The 26,018-nt window shown below is 39.5% G+C and overlaps 1 protein-coding gene across 2 annotated transcripts; it reads right to left on the reverse strand.

Annotated features, from left to right (window-relative positions):
* dnah12 (dynein, axonemal, heavy chain 12) lies at window positions 1-25,873 on the reverse strand. 2 transcript variants are annotated; one of them, XM_082520218.1, is made up of 74 exons: window positions 25,738-25,873; window positions 25,385-25,609; window positions 25,162-25,249; window positions 25,036-25,062; window positions 24,747-24,936; window positions 23,392-23,461; window positions 23,128-23,286; window positions 22,836-23,031; window positions 22,461-22,649; window positions 22,209-22,362; window positions 22,030-22,121; window positions 21,755-21,933; window positions 21,522-21,657; window positions 21,298-21,423; window positions 21,070-21,204; window positions 19,900-20,093; window positions 19,580-19,820; window positions 19,304-19,489; window positions 19,010-19,210; window positions 18,678-18,872; window positions 18,470-18,591; window positions 18,246-18,381; window positions 18,014-18,160; window positions 17,743-17,862; window positions 17,442-17,598; window positions 17,157-17,329; window positions 16,892-17,044; window positions 16,567-16,806; window positions 16,173-16,418; window positions 15,955-16,074; window positions 15,747-15,856; window positions 15,419-15,602; window positions 15,180-15,320; window positions 14,997-15,080; window positions 14,604-14,792; window positions 14,390-14,509; window positions 14,053-14,241; window positions 13,823-13,974; window positions 13,539-13,677; window positions 12,874-13,040; window positions 12,492-12,747; window positions 12,078-12,374; window positions 11,759-11,937; window positions 11,397-11,589; window positions 11,102-11,263; window positions 10,829-11,023; window positions 10,455-10,588; window positions 10,210-10,372; window positions 10,031-10,111; window positions 9,747-9,923; window positions 9,526-9,657; window positions 9,261-9,350; window positions 9,038-9,178; window positions 8,707-8,948; window positions 7,832-7,979; window positions 7,563-7,708; window positions 7,255-7,469; window positions 6,969-7,161; window positions 6,686-6,878; window positions 6,412-6,584; window positions 6,131-6,271; window positions 5,860-6,018; window positions 5,467-5,762; window positions 5,099-5,352; window positions 4,868-5,008; window positions 4,637-4,774; window positions 4,321-4,554; window positions 4,014-4,202; window positions 1,713-1,816; window positions 1,415-1,619; window positions 1,165-1,242; window positions 968-1,059; window positions 544-611; window positions 1-363 (listed from the first exon to the last, which is right to left on the reverse strand). In XM_082520218.1, exons 2-74 carry the CDS (start codon window positions 25,591-25,593, stop codon window positions 170-172), a joined length of 11,859 nt encoding a protein of 3,952 aa, XP_082376344.1. In that variant the 5' UTR covers window positions 25,594-25,609; window positions 25,738-25,873; the 3' UTR covers window positions 1-169. The 2 variants fall into 2 exon arrangements, with proteins under 2 accessions (XP_082376344.1, XP_082376343.1); XM_082520217.1 differs by having other exon boundaries at window positions 1,165-1,302.
* Between the last annotated feature and the right edge of the window lie 145 nt (window positions 25,874-26,018).

Raw genomic sequence — 26,018 nt, forward strand, 5'->3', positions numbered from 1 at the left:
AAGTTGTGAATTGAAAATACCAACATTATATTACATTAAGATCTCCACATCAGCCATAGACATTGTGTTTATTATTGTATTAAGGAACACAGAGTTTAAACTAATCCAAGCAGGATTGAGAATAGCTGCAGTAAAGCATTTGATCCTTAAAGCAATGTGCTGACTGATCTCAGTCATCAAGCTGGCAGAGCATGGCAACACCACGCTTGATCCAGTGCTGTGGGCGCTTGTTGGTGGGCAGCGTCATGGAAATGACAAAATTGGTGGAGTGGCCTGTGGTGGACAGCGTGCCTTTCCTTTCGCTGGTCTTGTATAGAGGACAAATGTACATCTTCTGAGGCTGACTGACGCTGTTCTTTTGAGCTGTTGGGCAGAAATGAAAGCAAAGGAACACAGAAAATGGTAGATAGATGGTGATAAAATAATACAAGGAAACAAGCAATTATGCACTTGAAAGAGATATCTGAAAACATTAATTGCATCCAGATTGTTGCAGATCTGAAACACCAGCTCTAGAAGTGCACAAAGTCAGGCAATACTTACTGGGTTTTACCCAGATGATTGGCATTGAGTCAAAGAGGACTTTGGGGTACTGCTCAGCCAGAACTCCACTGATAATAGAGAGAGACAAACAAACCCATCCTTATCAGGTCTCCCTATATTTCACTAGTGATGAACAAAGTAAAAAAAATCCTATATAAATCCTGTATATATATTAAAAAAAATCCCCATTACAAGTAAAGGGCCAATATTAAAAAATATAAATTTAGCCCAATAAAAAGTATTATAAATATTTAATTTTGAAATGTAATATAAAGCAACATGAAGTAGAATATTTTCATTAAATCCTCAAATGTGTGCTTAAGTACAGTGAATGACTTTTTTCCTGCAGAGTAATAGCTTATAAGCTATACTGCTATAAGCATATAGTCAATATTGTATTCCTAACGCTGCTGTGAGCATGTACCTTTCTTTGTCCCACCGAGCTCCATCAAGAAACAGTCCATTAATGTAAACACCATCTTCAGGCGTTGTTTGTATCTCGTCAAAAGGAAGGACCTGTAAGATAAAATCATAAAAGACAAACCACTAATTAGTAATGTCTAAGGGCTATGATAAGATCTTTACATGTGAAGAGAGATCCAAAAGTGTGAGTCTCCAGACCTCAAATTCGAAGCTCAGCAGGTCAATGGGGATGTGGTATTTCCTGGCATAGTTCTGCATGGCCCCAGTTAGAAAGGCCTGGGTGAAGAAGAAGCCAGACAGCCAGAACACATTGGGCTTGCTGGTGTTAAACCAAACCTACAGGCACACAAAATAAAGTGAAAATATAATGAGACTGAAAAGGTGCACAAAGCTTTGATATGCCGAGTTGAAACTGCTCATTCAAATCACTTTTGCTCACTAGTCTTACCTGCAAAAACTTGAGCCTTGACAGAAAGTCATTAATGTAACTGCCCAAGGGTTTGAGGCTGGGGTAAGAGCGCTTGGCCCATTTCTCTGGCACTTTTCCAACCACCAAACTGCCTGCAACTGCCTCCAGCTCTGCATCCATCACCACCAATCCCTTAATAGCCTTCAGCAAATTCTGCAGGCTGATACGAATCAAACTACACAACCTGAGAGAGCAAAGACAGCAGTTAAGTCATGAAAGAAAAATGGTTGCAATGGTTATATAGCTTAAAACAGGGTGGAGAGCTGTCTGTTCATACGTGTTGTAGCGTTCCATCTCTTGGACAAGGACTGTGTTCATGCTTTCTTCATAGAGCACAGGAAACTTCAAGAGAGCTGCTTCTGTGTCAAAGTTAGCTGGGAGCTTAGGGAAATAAGCAAATGTGGCAGTTATAAACACACGGTGAAGTGGACACAGAGCACAGACAACTCTCAACGTTTGTACAACGTAGAGAGTTATAGATATACTGGTGCTATCTGGACAATAAAAAGTAAATGTACCTAATACGCTAGTAACAATATGTTAACATGCTCACAATACATCCATCTATCAACTTTCTTTACCACTTGGCCCCCAAAACCATATGGCTGGAGAGTAGGACTTCCTTACACTGTCTCTGAGAGGGAGTTGGAATACCCAGAGGAAACGCAAAGCAGTAAACACAAAGCACATGTATGTTTAATGGGGATGCTATTTTTTTACAGTGCTGTGCAAATGTTTTGAGCCATCACTCATTTCTTCATTTTTTGCTTGGATAATGTGATATAGGTTCAGAAATATACTGAAGTATGAAAACATACATAGAAATAAATGACATAAGCACGCAGTCTTTAGGAATGGTTCTCCAGGCTTCTTAAAGAACATTTCAGAGCTCCACTTTGGATGTTGGCTGTTGTGTTCTGTTATTAATGTTGACCTCTGAGTTCAGGCAAAGACAATCCATGACTGATTGTGTTTTACTGTATGCAAGTATGCTTTTAATGCACTGGCAAGGTGTGTGTAGGATCATTGTCATGCTGAAAAATGAGGCTGTTGCCAATCAGACATTTTCCATTTGTACTGCATGGTTGATCAAAATCTGACAGAACTTTTCTGCATTCATAATGCCATGACAGAGGCTCCACTGTGTTTCTCAGATGGTTGCAGATGCTTACTCCTGTCTACTCATTTCCTCCATACATACTGGCCATACATATTGGTTCAAACCAATATGTATGGAGCCAGATGTATCTCTCAGGTGTCTGGTAGGGCTTTTCTTTAGGTCTGATACTTCTTTTTTGACTTCCACTTCTCCAGTTTCCTCACATGTTTTAAGGACACACTGCACACTATGCCAAGTTGTGAAACAATTTGGATAATCCCATATGGAAAAGATACATATAAATCTTATAAAGTTTGTGTCTGTCTTGTGTGAAACTTGTATGAAAAGCATACAAGAGTGAAAACAGACATAAGATCCCTAGAAAAATCATATAAATGAAACTTGTATGTTTTGGATACTTACTAAAACAATCTATGAAAGTGGCCACTTTCATGAGTAAATCATATAAGCCTTATATGATTCACTATATGAAGTAGGCCACATCTGATGCAAGTCTTTTCTATTTCTTTTCCATATGGGATAGCTCACTTGGAATCACCTTGTTGGTGCAAAAATGCAATTTTATGGCACTCAAACTCTGTTGACTTTGGCACTTTTTATAAATTCCACTAAAGTGATGGGAAATAAATCTGTGTTTTTGTGAAAGGGCCAAAGGACTCTTTGCTAAGTTGTCTGCTTTGTGTAGACACAACACTGGGTTAGGTGTCTTTTTATGCTTGAATGAGTCATAGGTCAGTGTGGCTTAAAAAAACAAAAAACATTCTTCTGAAAATGGTCGGGCTTAAGAACTGAACGAAAGATAACCGAAAACAAAAAAGCAGTCAACATTCAAAGAAAAACTGACTTACTTTCCAAAAACCTGAAAAACTATTGCTGAAGACCAATTTTCAAAACATTGTGGCTCCTTGGGAGCAATTATAAAGAAACTAGGGGTGCTTCAAGACTTTTACACAGTATATAAACTAGTCATTAACCAAACTATTTGACTAATGACAGAGAATAAAAATAATTCTCTATCAAAAGGGAGGTTATCAACCTAAATTAATTCATCCAGGAGAAGCAGGAATATGTCCACCTGCACTGCAGTTACTGAAATCCACTGAACAGATGTTGAGAAATTTGGCTTCAGTCAAAACAGAGGAGACAAAGTAAGACCAAAGTCGGTAAAATTGAAAGTAGTGTCTGGGAACTGAAAAATGTTATTTAAAAAAAAAAAACCAAATGTGTCAATTAACTTAGCCAATGCTGAGATGCTGTATTTCACAGAATGAGTGAAATCTCGATGTGTGATGGTGCTTAAGGGAACATTAAGTAATTGCCAAAGGTTAATAGGATTATTCTGCATAAAAACTTAGGGAAATCCAACTGTTGGTATTTGAAATGTTTTTGTTTGGACCAACCATGCCATTGGTATGGCTAAAAACTCCTAAATGAAGAGGAAGTTTGATTAAGTTGTACCTTGGTGAGGATGTCATTCGCTATGTCGTACAGCATGTTGTCGCTCTCAGAATGGGTTCCGCCCTCGGAGCCTCCACCCTGGGTGAGTATCAGTGAATCAAACAGTAGTTTTGTCTGCTGCAAATCTTTGGAAATGTCTACATTTTCGTGCATCCCAAACACTTCTGGATGCTGGCTGAATGGAAGTTCCTAGAGTACAACAAAGACACTGCTGTCAGTAATATACCATAAAATTGAAAGAAATTAAGGATTATATGCAGTTATTTTATATAAATTATATATACTACTGCTTCTGGAGTGTCTGCACCTTGATAAACAGAATGTAATCCTGATAGCTAGATTTTGGTGGGGCACAGTAATCGCCACTAGGTGAGAAAGGATAGCGAAAAGTCTCAATGATGTCCTTGTTGTAGAAGTCAGCCAAGATAGTCATCAGGAGCCGCCTGTCCCAATCATCTGTCACACGGCCACCGTAATTGCACTCTCCAGTCAGATATGTTATGGCCTCCAAGGGCACCTTGTCATATTCATTTACAAACAGCTAAAGAGGAAGAGAAATTAAATGAGTTTTTGATGTTTTTTTCAGGGTAGAAACACAACAACTGAGTGTTTTGAGTAAATACCTGTAGCTGTCTGATGCTTATGCGCAGGTCAGACTCATTGAAGCCATACGGAATATTCCAGCCCAAAGGACCAAACTTTTTCCTCTCCTGAACGAGAGCATGGAAGAAGCACAGTCCATACAGGAGCTTCTCCCAGATCTAGTTAGGAAATTCATTTATTGTGTCACACACCTATAGAATTAATACATAATTATGCATAAAAAATTCTAAATAGGTTTCCTCCTGACTCACCAGCTCTTTATTGGGACAGTTGCTGAAGAAGTTTGGATCAGAAATAGGATCTGACAAATAAGACTGGAGCAGGTTGAGACGGAGTCCTGTTGGGGGCTCATTTGTCATTTTCACTCCATTCTGCAGGATGGTCACTGGAAACTGATTAATTTTTTTTTACTATACTGAAGGCTCTTTCAGATGACAGTTATATCTATTTAGTCCTTAAAGTTGTTCATTTATGGGTTTTACCTTGGCTGAAGGGTAGCTTGTGAGCCAGAGGCGGAAGTCTTGGTGGCATGTTGCAAGACTAAAGTCCTCACAGATTTTCTCTAGCATGGGCATCCAGGAAACGGCCAAGTGGCAATTTTGTAAACACACCCATGTCCCATCCTGCATGGCTGTGGATATCATTTTAGAAGCAATGGGCCCCTGTCCCTGACCCAGAGAGATAGACTGGAACTTGGCACCACCCATGTTCTTGTCACTGGCAAACTTCAGCAAGCCTGTGGAAGGATAGTTTTAGTTTTTCTAAAAGAGTTAGTTTTCCTAGTTTCAGGATTTGACACTGACTTTATGTGGCCCTTTGAAAATCAGTAAAACAGATTTATAGAACTTACTAGCCATGGGATCAGCACCCGTAGACAGCACAAACACGAGTGGGATGGCAGAGTTGGAGTCCAAGTAGCTCTTACTCAGGTCAAAGGGAGGTGGTTGGACAAATTTCTTCCCTAGGTTGCGTTTCACATATTTAGCCACAGCTGGCAGTATCTTATCAGGCCTGAGACAGCGAACGATGATCATCTTTTGCAGATCATTGAGCTGTTCACACCACGGAGCAGGCAAACCAATAGTGCATGGATCTTTGCTGTCATAAATGGACTTGAAGTCATCTGGATTTTTAATGAAAGCTTCTCTGCAAAATAAATAACAATCCACATTGGGTAAACAGTGATGATGATGATGATGATGATGATGAGGCCATTTTTATTTTAGTGATTAAAGCTTGTTACTTCAATCCTCGTAAACCAGGGAGTTCACTTGCTCTGCAGATTTCATCCCAGCTCTTGTCCTGTAGCCAGGTGGGGTCGGGATTAGCAGTGGTGTTCTGGAGGCCCACTCCCCCAGTCAGCAGGAACATAAAGTCAGTGTGTTTAATCTCCCCTTTTGCTCTTAGAAGAAAACATTGATAAAAAAATAGCATCAAATATAAAAGTAAACATCCACATAGATTTGCACTAAGCATGAGAGTAAGAGTCAAAATTGCTTGTAACTTTAACTTACAGTAGTAATTTGCAGCAGAGAAGGAAGGAGAAGAGGAGTTTATCTTTCTCAAACAGAGAACGACATATGTTGCAGTACAAGTTATAGGTGAAGTGATCAATAAGAAACTGAAGCCTTCTTTCCAGAATCTTGGACTTGTTACTGATGAACAAAAGGCAAAATACAGTTTATAAGTTTCCAAATAACACAGACAAACTAAAAGCTATTAGTTCTGGCAGATGTGTCATAGTTCATTACTTCACCATACCACTAACCAGGTTTACTCCGCCTGGATCACTTACCTGTCTTGTATGGAGTTAATGTAGAGATTAACAAACCAGCTGAGAGAGTACTGGTACATCGGGTCAATGTTGGTCAGATCAGTAATACTGAAGAACAGGATGGACGAGTGTTTTGCAATAGCTCTGTAACCCTCTCTGGACTCTGCTATCTTGATCTCTGTCTTCTCTGCAATCTTGGAAAGATGTAAACATTAGGTTAGACTACGAGACAATCAAATGAACTTAAAAGACATCAAATTCACAATTCAGCTTTGATTTTATGTGTAATTCACACCTGCTGTTTCTTGGTAATTGTGTTGGACATGATCTTTGCTGAGTCTAAAATCTGAATGGCACTCTCATCTTCCAGGATATTTCCCTCAGAGGACTGCAGTGTCTCTAGGATCTTGTCTTCAGTTTCCTTTAGCTGCCTCTTATTTTCAGCTGACTGCAGGATTAATGCATTTCTCTCCTCCTCCAGTTCTGGCCTGTGGAAATACAAGTAGATGACATGAGTAAAAGAGCTATAAAAAAAACGTTTCGGTCAATAAAATAAGTAACCATTTTGCAGGTATTACCTCTCCTTGGCAACAACAATCCCGAGCAGCTGGTCCTCCAAGCCCTCAGGGGTTATCATGAAATTGAGCAGGGACACTTTGGTGGCCAGCTCTGGTAGGTAATGGGGGTTTCTGAGCTTTGTTGTGATGTAGAAACGGAAATCATTGGAGTACTCAATCACACTCTCCCCGAGCCTGATGCAATCAACACCGCCTAAGAGAAACAAAAAAAAAATTGGGAGCTAAGAACTGTCACTCTTTCTAAATTCAAAATTATTCTTTGGCATCCATTTTATACTTCTAGCACCTTGTTTGAAGGTTTGTTTGAGCAGCAATGGTTCCAGAGAAGGGTCCAGTTCTTCTCCTACATTTTCCAGCAGCAGTGGTGTTCCAAACTGAATACAGTTTTCTAAAGTTCTCATATAGTCCCCATCTGTTAGCTTTATTACACTCAGGCTGTTATCTTTCTCTGAATTCTTGACCCACTTGTTGGCTTGACCCTGAGGGTCAATCATCAAGGGCCTACAAGAACATTAGCATTAGGTAATAAATGAAAAGGATCTTTTCACAAATATTTCAACATAAGTTTCACAAATTTCAGAAACACAAACTCACCATCTGCGTGAATTACTGACAATGACGCCGTTGTCAATAGAGAAAGTGTCACTGGGAAGCCCTGCAATGTTCCATGCCCTGATCTTAATGGGATCCCCCAGAGTTTTACTGAGTGAGAAGTCATCTGATGATGGAATGTTCTTAGACTAGAGATAGAGGGAGGTGCAAATACAGATATTTATTTACTAAGGTAAGTAATATAGACATAGAAATACATATGTATGACAAAGATTCATAAAAATGAGAGGAGAGAAGGAAGAACTTTGTACTTTGCAAAGTTTGGTCCACAACTTGGTGCATTCTTGTCTGAAGCCAGCTGTGAAAGCCCCCAGATAAGCGATGACACCGGCAGAGATAAGAACATCTCCGGTCAAATTGTCATACGTGTTCTGCAGGTCGTCTGCTGCTTTAGACCATCTGAGTAAATAGTCACATTCAGTCACTGGTATGCAGTTATTCTTCAAATTGCAGGAAACAAGCAACAGAACAAGGCAATAAGGAGGCCAAGCAGGTCAGCTGGGCACAGTTGTCATAACAACTTCATGTAACTATGATAAAAGCATAGCTATAAGATGTAAAAACACATTTTCATTTTGAAGCTACCCGAGTGACGCAGGTAAACTTTTAAGAGGTTATAATTACAGGAAATTACTTGCCGTCTGGTGGTTTAACTGCTAATTTTTATTGGTTCTAACAGTTTTGAAAATGTAAATGCCAACTGCTTGCTTTTGTGATACTTGGTCTTTCAAGCTTGGTATTTAACTTTCATCTGCGCCAATTTTGGTGAAGGCTGGAAAAAGCTTCAGAAAGTTAAGTATAGCTTAAATTCTTGAAATATAGCTTGAACTCTGAATGATTCAAGGAATCCTTAAAAGAAGCAGGCTAACAGTTAAAAATCTGCATGCATGGACATACTTCCAACTTCCACCCATTGGTGGTGCTATAATACTTCAGACGTGAGTCTTAATTAGAGAAATTGGCAAACTGCTCCCAGTCAGTGAACAAAATCTTCAAATGTTTTACTCTACAGTCCAATGAATAATAATAAAACAAAGAGGAAGAAGAAGACCTATAAGTAAACGCATAAACAAGTCTCCTCAGTTTCACTGCTTGGCACTGAAATATTTATAAGTGTCTTCATGACCTGGTCTTCTCTCCACCCAGACCACCGATGAGTTTTTCCGCCCTTTCCAACTTCCTGGCGCACAAATCCACCTGAAATTCCAGCTGGGCTTTCTCCTCTGTCTTTTCTTGAAAAGTTTTCTGAAGAGCTGCTAAGCGATCTTCAACTTCTTTCAACTCAGCCCTCTTCTGGTCCAGAAGGGCCATGGTAGCTGCCAGGGACTCCTGTGCCACTCCAAGATTGGCCTTCTTAGGAGCCACAACCTGAAACCAAAGACGAAATCAAGAAATGTGTGAAAAAGTAAGTGTGCAGGTACAATTACAAGTGGTTTGAATATCCAAACACACTGCACCTTTGCCACCCTGTCATACACTTCCATTGCTTGGATCCATTTGCACAGGCCTTCCGCTGCAGAGGATGCCTTTGCCACTATACTGGGGTTAAAGTCGGGATTAGTCATGTACTCACTTCGGATTTTTTGCATCACATGGACCTGCAACCCAAAGACAGACGAGTAAGTTAGGGGTAAGTGCAAGTTGAATGTTTTTTAACTGTGACATAATTTTGACACTCACAGGAATGTTGTCCTTGTCATATACTCTAAGATCTCGTAAAAAATTCATATCACCCAGCAACTTCTTGCTCGGACCCCAGAAGTCAAAAACCTAGATAATAAAGCAAACATGTCACTCACTGTGTTTATGCCCTTTTTCTAACAGAATGAAAAACTATATCATTCGAATGAGGTTTAGCTGTGTTTTAAAAGACTAAAAATAAGTACCAGACTTTAATCATTTTACATGATTTAATTTTTATTTTAATTTTTGTACTCAGTCTAACCTTTTTTCCAGTCCCAGCTGGATCAGCTATCTTATCTGGCTTTATCTCCTTCATCACACACACAGCTGCCATCACCAGCTTCACCCCTGAAGGTGGATTTTTCATAGACTTCACAATTGTGACATCAGAGGGCTGAAAAGAAATGGACAGCTTGACTTGCTCAGTTATCTAACTGCAATGATATGTAATGAAAAAAAGATATTTTGCTGAAGGGCGCTCACCTTCAAAGTGTCCAAGGCAGATAGAGCAGCCTCCAGGGCAGGGATAGCTTCAGCTAAGTCACTCTCACACTCATCCTTCAAAGCCTGGGCCTCATTGGCTTTTATGGTTGCTGCCTCCTCATCAACCCGCACAACTTTGCTCTTGGCTTCCACCTCCACAGACTCCACCTCGATAACCTGAAAATTAATACATGTGTACATTTAGTACGGATTTATGTATGTTCTGATACATATGTACTCTGGGGAGGATACTGATGTTGATCGATTGTGTGAAATGTATTCACCTTCATCATTTTGGTGTTCTCTATCTTTGCCTGTTCCAGTTTAGGCTGTAGGTCTACAAGTTCCTTCTTCATCTCACCCACCTATGGAAATATATTGCTCAAATAAACTACTGCATAGGAATAATACAAGAAATAGAGAATAGACAAAACAGCTCCAGTGAAAATAGTATTTCATATACCTGAGATTCAGCAAAGGCTAGCTTATCCAGGCCATTGGTGTACCTCTGTTTTGCCTTCATGACAGTGTCTCTTTTCTGAGTGAGAAGTTGACGAAAAGCTGCAATTAGTTCCAGGTAGGATGTGGGTGTCACATAATTATGGCGACCAAGCTCAGAAAGGAATCTGCAAGTGAAAACAGCATAATTAAAGGATTAGAAATGTACTTTACATTTCATTCTGAAAAGTATGAATAAAGCTGTCATACCTCTGTGAAAGCTCTTTGGCAGAGGTGTGGAATGTCTTGCAGATAGGTATGACCTCCTGCCTCTCATTTTCATTCATTTGTAGTGACTCCAGGAAGGAGTTGGCTACTCGCTCAAGAGCTTCCTCAGGCCATGGCTGTCAAAGTACAGAGAGGAAAGCGATACTAAGGGCAGGATCAAAGATGGCATACAAAGACAAGAGTGAAGACACAGAACAGGGTCTGCTAATGAATTTACATGTCCTATTTTCTTTCTTTGGTTTTATTTCCAGATCCAAGAGCACAGCTGACGCTTAACAGATACCTATATAGTTTTCAGTGATTCAGACATTTTTATATGTAGTATATTACAATGCACGCATGTTATAGTGCCCTACCTGATACCAGTCAATGGTACAGCAGTTAATAAGAGCTGGAAACTGGCGCAGGCGATTTCGAAAGGCATCTCCAATAGGACTGAATGCCACAACAACGTGCAGGTTCTCTTTACAGCGTGCCACAAAGAAGGCAAACAGAGTCAAAGGGCTCAGCTCCAAGTTTTTATTACCAGCTTGGGCAATGGGACGTACTGCCTGGGGAAAAACAGATGAAATGAGAATTTTATTGCATACAATTTCATAAGGTATGTATATAAGATTATAATATCCTACCTCTATGATTTCTTGTTTCTCATCTATGGCAAAAAGATTGGGAACCTCTCCTGTATTCAAGACACTGTCCACGTCTTCTAGAAAAGCTTCATCTTTGATCTGAGCATCAGTTATCAAGAACACTGTCTTCTGGCCTTTCACCCCAGCATTTTTTAGCAACATCTTTATTTGAAAGGAAAGCAGTGAGACAGAGTACAGCAGCGAGGACTGTTAAAAAGCCACAGGATCTAATGAGAATAATACGACCAAAACACACTTGTATTAAACAGAAGTAACAGAAGCCTTTACAGCTTACCTTGAGGTCATCTCTCCACTCAGTCATACCGTAGCTCTTGGAGATCTCTGGCTGAAACATGGTCATATGGGCCATGAATGTGGCCAGACGGGTGATGGATTGGCGTCCACTTCCTCCCACTCCCACAAGGAGGGCATTTCCTCCTGGCTGCTTTAACACACGACTGACGCGGGACAAGTGCTCCAGGACATAGCTAGATAAGATTTTATTTTCAGTTAATTAAGTTTAAACACAAATTACAAGTTACAGATAAAAACATATCTCATTCATTTACTGCACAAAAGTCAAGTCAACTTGTAAAGTTATTGCTAAAGAAAGAAAGAAAATCTATAAAAACTATATCCTCTTTGAAAGCTGTTTACCGGAAGATGACAAGGTTCATCCGATTCTTATGCATCTGGTTGTATTCTTCAAGACAGGACTTTACCACCACGGCAAATTTTTCAACTGAGGGCACCTCAGCATACAAACGCTCATCATCCTCCAGGTCAGGTTTCATGTAGTCACCAAACAGAAGATTTCGCATGTCTTCTTCAACCAGCTAGAAATTCACAAATTTAAATGCCACAGATTCAGGCACATCAAGATGTAATTCTGCAAGCACATCTTCTTTGCTGTATTGTTTCATTTTAAAAGTAGTAAAGCACATGAAATAGTAAGGATAAGGGACTATCAGCTCACTTTGCTGCCTTGTTTCAGGTGATCAAAGACCTGGTGAAAGGATTCCTTAAAGTGATCTTTCACAATGCTGCTCATCAGCGTGTAGAGCCACACTCGATCGTCATCGTCTACCAAACGGTCATAATAGACACGGAAGACCTCATGGACAAAAAGCCGTATCATAGTGCGTTTGCTCTCCAGAGATCCCTTCTTAATCAGCAGGCAACCTTGGATAACACGTGAAAAGTCCCGCAGGTTGAAGGTATAGTGAGACTTGGCTGGAGTTGGAAGCAGGTTCTCCATGGCTTTCTTATAGACCTATGGAAAATAAAAAACGTAAACATAAAGATGATTTAGATTTTTATACAACTGCAAAATGAATTTATCCAGCTTTCTGGTTTTTGTGTTCCCAATGTCTGTTTTTACGGCACTCACTTCCATTGTTGCTGTCACTATTTGGTTGCCAACAGTGAAATATTCAGGTGGGAACTGATTGTTTTTAAGATAGAAGGACACAATGTTGGAGAAAATGTGAACCATGGTGTCATCGCTGAAGGGATTAATGCTAAAAATGTTGAAATGCCGCAAGAAGCGTGAAGTCACAGCATTCCTTCCCCCGCCAGGGGGGCCCATAGCTGAGATGATCTGGAGATCAACAAGAGTGATCTTGGAGGTATCCTTCAGGTCATACCTGCAAGAGTAGATGAGGTCTGTTTGTTTGAAGAACAGTGCTCTAATCTAGTGAATTCAGTCCTGTTCATATATTTATATTTCTCTCGTTAGAATATGAATTTGTCCTGTAATAGGTGGTTCATACCAGTTTCCGTGGTCTATGTACTGTCGAAGAAGCTCTACAGGAGGCTGTGCTCCAAACTGTTCCAGTGCAGGCATGTTCATGTCATCTACAAAGATGATACACTTTTTTCCCATGGGGGGTCCAAACACGCCCTTCCTTCTCTTATCTAACCTGGACATGATGATATTCTACATGATGAAATAAACAGAATAAATACAATTTAAATAACTATAACCTCTTATTTGTTTAGAAACAAACAAACACCTCACATAATATATGATCACTAAAGCTGTTTCTCTACAGGGACATTATTTCACATACAGTGCTTAACAAATTTATTAGACCACCAATGGTTAATTTAGCAGTATGTGCAACTTCTTTGATCAAAATCAGATTTTTAAGGCTAACATTAATAATTACTGAAGCACATTATTATTTTTGAATTAAGATGGCAAATTACAGTTATTTACTTGCATTCCTGAACAGAAAAAAAATTATTGGTTGAAAGTTATGCTCTTGACCAGTGCATCAGGTCAAATTTGGGTATAAAATGTTTCTTGTTCCTTTTATGTAAGTTTTAGGCAGATTTTCAAAAAAATATTTGTTAATATTTATTTTCTCGTTTGTATGACAGGTGGTCTAATACATTTGTTAAGAACTGTATGTCTCATGTCTCTCACACTAACCTGAGTTTGGTTTGAACTTGTGCGGGCTGAAAAGTTGATGAAGAAGGGTAGGTACTGATCTTTGTCCAGATTATTCATGAGTTTTTCCTTCACATACACAGATTTTCCAGTTCCAGTAGGACCCACAAACAGGGAAGGACTTAAAGGCAAAACAAAACATATATTTTTAAGTGTATTATGTTTGATTAAATGTATATAAGTTCAGGCTATGCACTATTATCATAGTACTAAAGATGCAAAGAACAACAAAAACAGTTTTGACCAATCCCTCAGAGAATACTGACACTTCGTAGTTGATGCAAAGATCCATCAAGTAGTTGTAGCGAACTGTGTCTATGGTGGGTACAATGATCTCTTGCACTTTGGTGGTTTTGTCGCCCAGGTTGATGTTTTTAATGGCCTCATTCCAGTGAAACCATTTGCCTTTCCCTTTAAACTGGAAATGAAAGAATATATTATGATTTTCTGGTATAACACAAGCTAAAGTCTTCTGAGTGACATAATTACACAATACCTCATAGAAATAGTCATACACTAGCCCCTTCTCCTCAAATGGACACTCCCATTTTCCCACTGTTTCAGGGATAGGATGTTCTTTTTTTTGTCCTGCAACAATCAACCTGAAGAAGCTACTAAACTTCTCTCTACTGTCTGCATCACAGCTCCCACCCACAGACCACACGAGTGAGAACGCAAATGCTGCCTGCGGGCAAAAAGAAAAAGTAGCAGTGCAAAGTGCATATACAAAAAACATTTTTGCAAAACATTTGCAAGGTGCAGATCCTAACAAGTATTTTGAATAAATAAGTTCAAATATTATATCAAATTCTAAAAGATATAAGCCCTTTTACCATTATCCAGCAGCGGATATTTTTATCACTTTGACCCGTCTTCACAGGTTTAGTGAGAAGCATCTCAAACAGTCGACACAAAGACACCGCAATGTTGCTGTTGCTCCTGGAAACGACTTCCTATAAACCAAACCAAAATTTAGCATGTCAAATAATTATTGTATTGATATAATGTGAATAACACATACACTCCCTGGATTCTGAGGCCACTTACTCTGCAATGTTTTCGAAGCATTGTGAGAGCAGGTGGCAGGAGCCAGTGGAAAAGCTCCAGTAACAAGGAACGGTTGTCTGGAGTCTGAAGATCATCAAGAAGAGTGTTCATCCAGGAGAGCACCAAGGGCTTCCAGCCCAGCTGAGATGGTTCCATGTAGATCATACCACATCGACTGACTGTGGCTGGCTTCATTTGGAGAAAATGCAGAAAAAAGCATCCTATCAATTCAAGCTACAGTAATGCTACAGTAACAGTCTTATCAAGCACCTTTTAGAAAGACAGTTTTCTTCATAAAAGAAAGGTTATCATTTTGCAAATTAACTAGAAATGATTTTACATTTTAAAATAAGATTAGCAAATAACTTTATTAACTGCAAACATCCAACTCACAGAGGCCTGTGATAGATCCATAGCTTCAAAAATCAAACTCATCTGACTTGACATCTGGATGATCTCACCGCTCATCAGGCACAACTGTCAAGGAAGCAAAAAATAAAAAGGTATGAAAAACAGAAAAATATATATAATTACATTATATATATTATATACATTATTTTACTGTGCAACATGTACCTTTTTGTTGTCATCCAGCACCGTGTTCATGCTCTCAATCCATAGTGTATCTATTGGACCATCAAACACCACCCATTTACGGTCAGGAGTGTCAGCCGATGCAAACTCCCGAAACGTGTTAGCCACAATCCCATCTGTCCACTAAGAATGAGGATAAAAAATTAAAGCCACCTCTATGTCAATACTGTAAACACGCTTTTATTTATCTGTAAAACAAAAGATCGATGGCACGGGTTTACCTCATGAGAAACTAGATCAAACTGTCCAAACAGCTGTCCCATAGTAATTGACTTTGGGTTTAACGTCCTGAAGATGACTTTCTCCTCCTGGCCGTGTCCTCTCTCATTCATGAGAGTCAGAGTGTCAGCTAAAACATGTAGCACTTTGGTCTTTCCAGCAAAAGGCTCTCCCACCAGCATGAATCTTAAAAACAGTATTTATAACAATATTTATAAATCCATATTGAATTTTAGATCATTTCCTCCAAGCCATTTTCCAATCATGTGAATATCAAGCAGGAAATCATAATATAGTACACCAGCATGGAAACTGAAACACATAACATACCCGTGCCTAACAATCATCATCTCATAGGTCTGGATCATCTTCTGTATGAAAACGTCTGTTGGCTGTACATTGTGATTTTTGCAGCATTCTTTAGCAGCCTCTAGAAACAGCTGACAAACAAAAAACAGATTCTAACACACATAACCACACAAATAAAGGGTTTTGTTAGATTTTGGGCAAAACAATATGGACCCAAATCAACACTGACCTGGTAATCAGCCTCGGGAAGGCAAATGCCTGGGAACAAATCACTGGTGATTCCATTGAACAGCGGAATATCATGGGAGAGAAACTTGGGCTCATTAACATCCTTTATGGATCTCAGGAGCTGAATGTTACAACATGAATAAGAAATTGAAAGGATCAAAAACTGGCAATAAAGTTCACAATCAGGACACAAAGTATAGATCAATGTTTAGTAAATACCAGAATGTCCTCATTCTCCTTGGGATACTTGAGCTTGAGGTTTCCTGCAGCCACAAGGACAGCTTTGACAGCCCTCATGCCATAATCATAATGGAACTGAGAGGAGAGCTGCTCTGAGCAAAGCCTGTAGGTCATCACAATCTTCACCGAGAGAGGTTTGGCATTTAAGAAGCCATATGAATACAGAGATATCTCTGCTATAAGTGCATAGTTGGGCACCATCATGGCAACTGTTCGGAACAAAACCTGCACAGAGAAAATATAAAAAACGTTGAACAGTAACATACATTTTTCAGATTATACTTAAGGATGTGTAGAGCACCAGCATGTGTGATTTGAAACAGAACAGCAATGTGTATGCTATGTGTGATAAAATATTTTACTGGTAAAAGACCTTGAGGTTGTCTGGGAGTTCTGATCGTCCTGCGTAGCCAGGGTTCATTGTTATGGACACAAAGCAGTTGGGATTGAGTTTGAGCATGGTCCCTTCAAAGTCAAAGTACTCCAGCTTCTGCTCGATGGCCCTTTGAATACAGAGAACCTGCTGGGCCACTACAGACAGCACTTCCAGCTCAATACGGTTGAATTCGTCAAAGCAGGCCCACGCACCAGATGAAGCAAGACCTTTAAAAAACTATATGAAATTACAAGTTAGTAAACCATGTTTTGAATGTCTGAAAAAGCATTAGAAAGGAAAATTTTCAACTTGTGGATGTTACTTTTCCCATAGCCAGATAATCCAGTCCATCTGAACAGTTAAAGACGACACACTGCACAGCAAGTGCTTTAGCCAGATCCTTAGTCGTCTCTGTCTTTCCTGTTCCAGCTGGACCCTCTGGTGCACCACCCAAATTCATGTAGAAAGCTCCAATCTCAAAAAGAATAGTTAAAATATGATGTCAGTTATCACTCCTACAGCAAAAGCAAAAGTATGCAAGTTCTGAAACATATTTAATTAACTATTTTTAAGAAATGTTTTCTTACCAGGGTTCGATAGCATCGGTCAGTCAGAGGAGTGATGACCAGGCGTGGCGAGTTCCCCAGATACTCATAGGCATACTTAACATCACAGTTGATTATGCGAACGCGAACATTATCACTACTCCAGTAATAACGAAGCTGGGCCAGCCACTGAAAGTCAGCTTCTTGTGATACACCTATTAAAAATCCAGAAAACATTTTAATCGCTGTGCATTTTCTCTTTATCGTTCAAAGGTATTTTATATAATAATGCATAATACTAATAAACCTGTTTTGTTCTTGCAGTACCTTTCTCAATAAGCTCCATGACTACATCCCTGGCATGGACATCAATTGTGACCAGAGCTCCCAAAGTAATCCGTGTTTGCTTGGCCAGTTTTCCTCTCACCAGCTCTACGATGTCATTCAGCTGACTCTGAAGTTTCTGATAGTACTTCTTTAAACCCTGCAGAGAACAGCCGGCTACTATTTTAGTTTCTTCCCAAGGTGATATTTTTAAGGTGTCTAGTTCATTGTAAAAGATACTCAGGTCACTTGATCAAGAGTGAGAAACATCACTTCTTTATTAGAAACATGTAAAAGGACCCACGTTAGGGTGTGCTCTGATAGCCTCATGAACCTCCAATGTCCAGAAAATCTGTGAGGTGCAAAGTACCACCTGCCCAGGCCACTCCGTGACCCACTGGCTCCGTGGAGTCTCAGCGTATGCCTGCCAAAGACACCCATATACATCCATTCATTTGTCACTGACTCACATGCATATATATATATATTGATGCACAGGATCATACACAGTATGACAGCATTGTAAGTAAACCATAATACTATTTCAAATTAGGTACGAAGAACAGTGATCTCACCACCCTGGACCGGGCTATTACATCTCTAACACTCCGAAGCATCACGTCTTCCACCTGAATCAGCCACTTCTCCACAGCTCCTTTGGCTTCGGACGTGGAGATGTGCTGGATGAGCTGAACGCGCTCCCCTTCACTGCTATACATGGCCTGAACAAGAACATTGTGCAGTTTAGTCAAAGGCTTAATCATCCACACCATTATGTAATGAAAACAACATGTGTGACTGCCTTGCCTGGATATCCAAATTGGGCAGAAAGTCTAGTTTGGAAATACCCTCAAAGCACTTCTTCAGATGTGGCTGCACTCGCTGTGGATCCTTGGTCTCAGACAGAATCTCCAGCATTTCATCATTGGACAAGAAGAAGAACCTATCACCAGGGTTAGCATTACATATTAAAATCTGTGATAATATGAAAGATCTGGACAGAAATAAAATCTGCAAAAAAATATTTTTACCGAGGAAAAAACAGACGTTTCTTCTCCAGATATGCATTCAAGCCCTTCATAATGCTATCAAGAAGGGTGTTGGAATCTTGCAGTTTCTCTAGCAAACCAGGTAGCGAGGTTGCTGGGAGAATCTATGTTAACAAATTATCCAGTTAATCAACCAAAAAATTATAGTTTTAGATTTACTTTCTGTAAATGTAAATGCATTTTTTCTTACCTTAGGGTTCTTAACACAATGCCTCATAACCTCTTTATAGTTCCTGTCAACAGTTTGAAAAAGTCGCCCCTCTTCTGGAATCTGCTGCATGATGTCCTTGGATGAAAAGATGGGCTCCAGGTAAAGCCACTGGGCTTGTACTTTCAGCCACTCATCTATGGATTCCTGGATACGAAGCAGACGCTCCTCCCATTGCTAACATCACAGAACAAATGGTTAAAGCTTTCTCTATATGTAGGAGGTTAAAAAAATACTCCCAGGTGCCAAATTATACAAATTTAATAGGCAAATTCAGCATTTATTTGTTATGCAAATATAAAACTCATATTAACCTTGATTTCATTTTCAAAGGGCTTTATGAAAGGTGAGCCCCTCATAGTCTGAGTCTTCACAATCTGGTCATCTAACATTGTCTGAATGTCATCTAAGGCGGTCAGGATGGAAACGCCAGTCTCCCTGTAAGGTTGATGGTGAAAGGAGACACTATCCCAAATGCCCACCATGGTTTTCATAGCCTTCTCAAGGGAAAACTCCTGTAGTGAGTAATAGAGTGGACATATATAATTTAACACAAAGAATAAAGTACAACCTGTATAAACACACACAGACTTTCAAAATCTTCTCACTTTGCTGGCAGCAGCACTGATGGACTCAAAGTCTTCCAGGTATGGAGTCAGATTTTGCTTGAGAACTTTCCGTAGTGTTGTACCACCATTGGGGGTGATTTCATTGCTAACTATCTGTGACATCTGGGTCCAGTGGCGAGATCTGAGGCCAGGGTTGCACAAGATGGACACCAGGGGGATATGTTTCTAAACACAAACACATTCCTTTTAATGGCATTCCATAAAAAGCAACACTTTGTTAATGAACTCTTTTTAAATATCAGTTGTGTAGAATACCTTAAAGTTTTTAATCTGCTCCATTACAGCCGAACACAAACTGATAGTTGGGCTTTCTTCCTTTGTCACATCATCCTCAGTAGGGTGTCGCCTCTTCTCAGAGATCCTCTCCATCTCTTGCGCAGCCTTAATCTTTTTCTGTTGGAAAAACTTGAGCATCTTGAAGATTTCCCTATAGAATTCATCCACTTTTACCTCCATCGTCTCACCATTAAGGTCCTGGAAGGAGCCATCCATCCACCTAGGCACAAAAGAAACAAAAGGTTAGCAGGATTTAAAAATTTAAAAAAGGAACAGCATGCATCAAATAGGAATCTGACCTGCTCTCTGTGCGCTGCCAGTTCAGGACAAATCCAAACAGCTTCTGATATGGTTCGATATTCTCGTTGATGATCTCAACTTCTGGGAAACATGTCAGGTCCCACTTGTAGAAGGCCTCTTCCTTATTAATGAGTGTAATAGCCTCCTCAGCCTCGTGGAGAAGTTTCTGAACTATTCGGACATCCGCAACATACTGATTTAAAAAAAAGAGATACCAGTTATAGCAATGCTGCTGACATGTTTTGCTATTGATTAGCGTCTAAGCTGGAAATAACAAAACAAATAATACAGTCTTATTGTTGCTGTGTAATAAATATGTCAAAATAACATGCAATTTAGGCCAGGAGTATAAAGTTGTATCACTTTTTGCTAAATTTTACAGTTCTTTCAGAATTGACGTTTTTAGCATCAGGCTGGAGCAACGGATAATCTACTCTGTTCAGAAGTAAATCACTATTATGCAAAAACCGAACCCGGCCAGGCATAGGTCCTGAAGCTTGGCGATGGCATATATTGGACAGACTGTCTCTTAAGCTAAGCTACATCCCTAGCATGGCCTACTGTGATTTTTGATCCTGTGGGTGTGTCTTGCTCGCTGTCAAGCTTTAGGCGCTACCCTTCTGTGCAGCTGACTCTACTCAGCAATAGGCCAGAGTACTTAAGGTGATAGTAATGGTGACAGTGTTTTGACTGTCTTCTTCAGTTTAATCAATGAAAATACTTTAATTGCCAAGTTTGCTTTCTTGTCTCTTTTTTCAACCTAGACCAGGGGTCTTGAACTCCAGGCCTCGATGGCCGGTGTCCTGCAGGTTTTAGATGTGTCTTTGATCCAAGACAGCTGGTTTAAATGGCTAAATTACCTCCTCAACATGTCTTGAAGTTCTTCAGAGGCCTGGTAATGAACTAATCATTTGATTCAGGTGTATGATATCTAAAAGGTGATATCTAAAACCTGCATAACACCAGCCCTCGAGGCCTGGAGTTTGAGACCCCTGACCTAGACCCTCCTTTGTTGCTTCCCCATATCCACTGGACTTTCAAAGAATGTAACAAACATATTTACTGTACAGATGGGACAGGCAAGAATACAAATAAAGAATTTACTAAAAAAAGAAAGGAAGAAAAAACTCTTTCATTAAAGGTATTCTGAAACATAAACCATGCTCTACCTGCTGCATCATTTCCAGCTCAGAGAGAAATTTAAACTCCTCAGTCCTGCGTCCCAACTTTTCAAGCTGCACCATTAATTTTTCTCTTTTAGCAACCAACTCATCCTCTCCTTTCTTCTTGGCCTTCTCCATTAACTGGAAAACAATAGAGCCGTCCAGAATCAAGATTATTCATAACAAAACAAAACACTCATGTTATATTGAACTAAGCACACGCTACCGCATTACCTCATCGCTGAGTTCAAAAGTATGAAGGATGTTTTGTGGCCAGAGAAAAACAGTCGAATTAAGCTCCATATCCTCTGCTTCAATGACGTGGACTTCCAAGAGGTAGATTAGTCTGCAGCATGCTTCCTGTCAAAGCGAGACAGCAAACCAGGTTAGAATTGATGCAAGACATCAAAAATTAGTATGCTTTTATAACAGGTGGAAGCAATTACTGGTTTATTTACCTTAATTTTTTCATTAAGCTCTGCAAGACCTTTACTCTTAGCTTCATGTATAAAGTCAAGCATCTGAGCCATTTCCTCTGTATTCTCTGGAACTTTCAAAGCTCTCATTCTGATGTTTTCAAACTCAGAGCAAATCCTTTTACAGACACACACACACAAACAAGAATTAAAATGTGACCAATTTAAGCATAGAAGGACAGATTTGTTTGGTAGTATTATAAGAACTGACTTACTCTAGATTTTGTTCATGGTGCCTGGAGACTAATTTCTTCAGAAGTATTTCGGCATAAGCTTTGGCTTTGTTGGCAAGCCCTTGTTTCAGCTCCTCACAGTCCAGATGGACCATTGTGAAGCGGGCTTTTGATGGGAGGCTCATAATCTCCTTTGACAGAGCACGAAACTCCTCCACTTGCTTTAATAAGCAGTGAGATTACACAATGACAGTCACCAGAAAACAAGATAAAACAAGATAAGGCAAGAATCTGAATTCAACTTTATGATTTGCTACCTTAGTGTATTCATCAAAAGAGTGTTCCTCTTCCATAAACGTCTCTACTTTAGCCTGTGCAGTTCCATTAACCAGCCAGTCGTAACTGTCAACTACGAAATAAACCACAAATTTCACCAATAAACTGAAGTAATATTACTGGAGTGCAGATTACAAATGACCATATTGTGGCACATTACCATAGTTCTGGAAATATTTGTCAGGCTCCTCTAGATTTCTGCGCACAGCACTCTTCACGGTGGCCTGAGCCCAAGCATGGATCTGATCAGTCACCTTGGCATCCATAAATAAAGATGTGTTTTGTGCCAGCCACGACTGGACAGTTTGTACTTTCTGTAGAACAATGTCATAGATATCATTACCAGCTCTGAATGCATTTTTGGCAAATTTAGCATAAATTTGACACATTTGGCATAAAGTGATAATTTCACCTGAAAAGTGTTTGTTATGGCACTTAGAATGTCAAGAACAGCAGCTTCCAGATCTTGTAAGGCGGGATAAATTTCCATCTTTTCATCGTCAAAGGTTAAAGCCATCCGAAAGATGGGCAAGCGGTGGTGATTGCTTGGATCAAATACACCGACAAACTCCTCCACACTTCCATGAAGAAGAGATTTCAGCTACGAATTTACAGAAAAACATATGCATGAGACTAACTGTACAATTAAGAATCACATTTTACATATATTTAAGCTTTTCATTAAATGAAACACTGTGAAATACTGATTTTACTAGCTGTCAACCGCCAATTATGAAATGGTCTTTATGACATTCTTCAGGTTAAAATATAGTGAGCATCATCTTACCTGATTGGAAATTAGGGTGGAAGCACAATTGTAAAAGGAATCAATTTTTTCCTCTTTAACTCCCTTGAGAGTTTCTTGATTTGTTAAAAGGTGGATGACTTTGGGAAACCAGGTGTTCATGATGCGATCTTCTGTCCTCTTACACTCCACAGCCATTTTGTTCTGTAGGCTCTTAGAATCCACAGGTCCTGAAGCTCTATATCAACAGAAGCCAAAGTAAAATCAAATAGATGTCTATATTTGCTGAGACAGGTCAAATTTGCCTGTTTGCCTTTATGTCCACATCCCTCACCTGTATGATGAAAGCTCAATTAGGACCAGTGAAGAGAATGTTGTGTTTCCAAGATCCAACAGAGTCTGCATTACAGGATTAAGAATATGCAAGTTTGCCTTTATCATCTTGCGGCTTCTGATAAAACTATCATGCCATGGACGGGAGAAGCTGAGAATTCTGCAAATGATCAAAAATACAGTTTAAAAATGGGAACATAAAAAGACTGATGAATATTAGTCATTATGTCTAAATCACAGATCTAAACGCACACTAAGGACTCACTTTGGTTGTGTAGCGCTCTGTTTTTCTGAGTTCAATCCATCTGCCTGTGGATTCTTTAACACTGTGCCCACTATAGGAGATCAACATACCAGTGACACATATCTGGTTAGTTTAAGACAATCTAGATGTTTAGACTCTAATCTATATGATCAGCAGATATTGTCATTGTGCAACATAACAATAGCCATAAAACACTTAAAGTGAGTTGAAAAAACCTGCAACAAAAAGTCCTGCAAAATCCTGCTACCCCAGAGCCCCAGTTTTAACAAGAAATCACTTTGGGGAAGTATAAAGCCACAGAAAAACTAAGGTATGGTGTCTAAGCTGCTTGGAAGACCATGCAAATGTTTACATTTATATGGATTTGAAAAAGAAAACTTTCACTGAATTGCACACCCCTTCTGCTTCCATTGAAATTAATAAGTGATTGATCTGATTTGCAGTCAAATCAACTGATTGTGTGACCACCTCTATCAAAGGAAAACATCTTGTTAGTTTGCTAGTCCGGAGGATTCAGGTGTGTTTTAATGCAATGCCACACTGTTCCCAGGGAGTAGACATCCCAGCAAATCCACGCCAAGGTCTGACTGTGCAATGCTCAGAGACGCTCCAAAAAAAAAGTAAGAGGTGCAGCTCAGACTATAACCTGTTAACTATTTAAAGCCAGAACCATGAAAACTAAACAAGTGTGGCTTGTTATGAAGGATTTCCAGGAGAAAAGCATCTCCTCTTTAAAAAGAACATGGCAGCACAGCTTAGGTTTGCAAAGTTGCATCTGATCAAACCCGAAGACTTCTGGAGTAATGTCCTTTGGACAAACAAGACCAAAGTGGAGATGTTTGGCCATGGCACACAGTGTCTTGTTGGATGAAACCCAAACACAGCATATCAGAAACACCTCATATCAGCTGTGAAGTACAGCACTGAATAATCTGACACTGTTTTGGAGCTACTGAGTCCACCATTGAATACCAAAGTATTCAAGACCCAAATGTGAGGCCATCTGTCCAACAGCTAACACTTGGTCAAAAATAAAACAATTAAAATTTTGCAGATTCCCAGTTGTGCATTAACAAACACACACAAACCACAATCGAATCAACGTTGTAAAAAAGAGTGGGCCAAGATTCCTACACAGCAATGTGGGAGACTGATGAAATCATATAGAAAACTATTACTTCAAGTTACTGCTGAAAAAGGAATACAACTTTCTTCTTTACTGTTGGAAAACTGTTTTTTTACTACATTTAAAAATTAAAGTAAAACATATTTTTGAAAGCTTTCTGTTTTTAATTTCAGTACCTACACTCTTGCACTGCACTGTACATTCATACAACATAAATAACTGGAAATACCTGTGTACTTTACAATTACACTATTGAAATTGTCGCTGACTTCCTTGCAGAGCTCCTGCAGCAGTTTTTCTGACTCGGGGCTGCCTCTTAGTCTTGCTGGGACTCGATCTACAATCGAGTCTAACCACTGCTGCTGAATAACTGGACATTCGCGTCTCTCCACACACTGCTTAAGGAAGTTGTAATTCATCTGTAAAAGTGGAAATACATTAAATAGTCAAGGATTAACATAGATGTTAATGAGGTTGTCTGTTCACATATCAAATTTAATACTTAAAAGTACACATACCATTTGTTTCCGTTGCTCACTAAACATCTGTAAAGTAAGGATTGAAATATACCATTATTTTGGGGAATATTTTCTTATTTAGCTAGTACTTGTATGTATGTATGCATAAATAAGTAGATGCCATACAGAAGGTGGGAGCTGTGGCTCTGGGGACAAGCTGCGGACAACTCCCCTCTCTCTGTTCTGTCTTAAATCCTCTGCTGCTTTAGAGACCCTAAAAAATTCAAGCAACAAACTGCCACACTTCAGGAAACAGAAACCAATATAAATACCTGCATATGTCAGACATATGGACTACTTTAACACAGAAAAAAAAATTAAATAAATCATAGCTGAAGAAAGGACATACAGTATCTTTAGGCGTTGCTTTACTTCCATTTTGCTCCTTTTGTGTCTCAGCAGCTTCTTGGAGACCGCTACCTTCTCCGCTATTTCCTCCTTCTTGGCTATGATTTGCTCAATTTCTCCAAGCTGTTGTGCCCCTTCAATAGGGGGCAGGACTGGAAAGTTGGACATCCTTTTCTGTGTGTCTTTGAACACTCCGGGAGAGGTGGCCATTCCTGACAGCAAGAAACTGAAGAGAACCAGAAGAAAAACTAGCTGAAAGATTCCAAGCTATTTGGTTAACTAACTTTAGTGTTCTGCTAACATTTCACCGTGAACAGGCAAACGTTACGTTGCATTATTTATTACAGTATTTACCTGCAGTGAAAATCTGTCGATTCACCTGTTTGTTCCTCCAATACATTTACGCTTTGCTTAGTTTACTCATAAATAATCACAATTTAGTCTCTGAACCGACTTGTGAAGCTTTAACGGCGTCGTTACCATAGAAACAGTTAACAGGCCACAGGAAGAGGCGGAGTTTATTGTTCCCATCCTTGAAACAAATGGCAGATCGCTAGTAACAAAGTGCATAAAGATACTTACATCTTTATTTATTTATTTATTTTGCCAATTTATTTGGTATGTGTAAACACAGC

This window comes from Aulonocara stuartgranti (genome assembly GCF_965226115.1).
Source record: "Aulonocara stuartgranti genome assembly, chromosome: 20".
NCBI lineage: Eukaryota > Metazoa > Chordata > Actinopteri > Cichliformes > Cichlidae > Aulonocara > Aulonocara stuartgranti.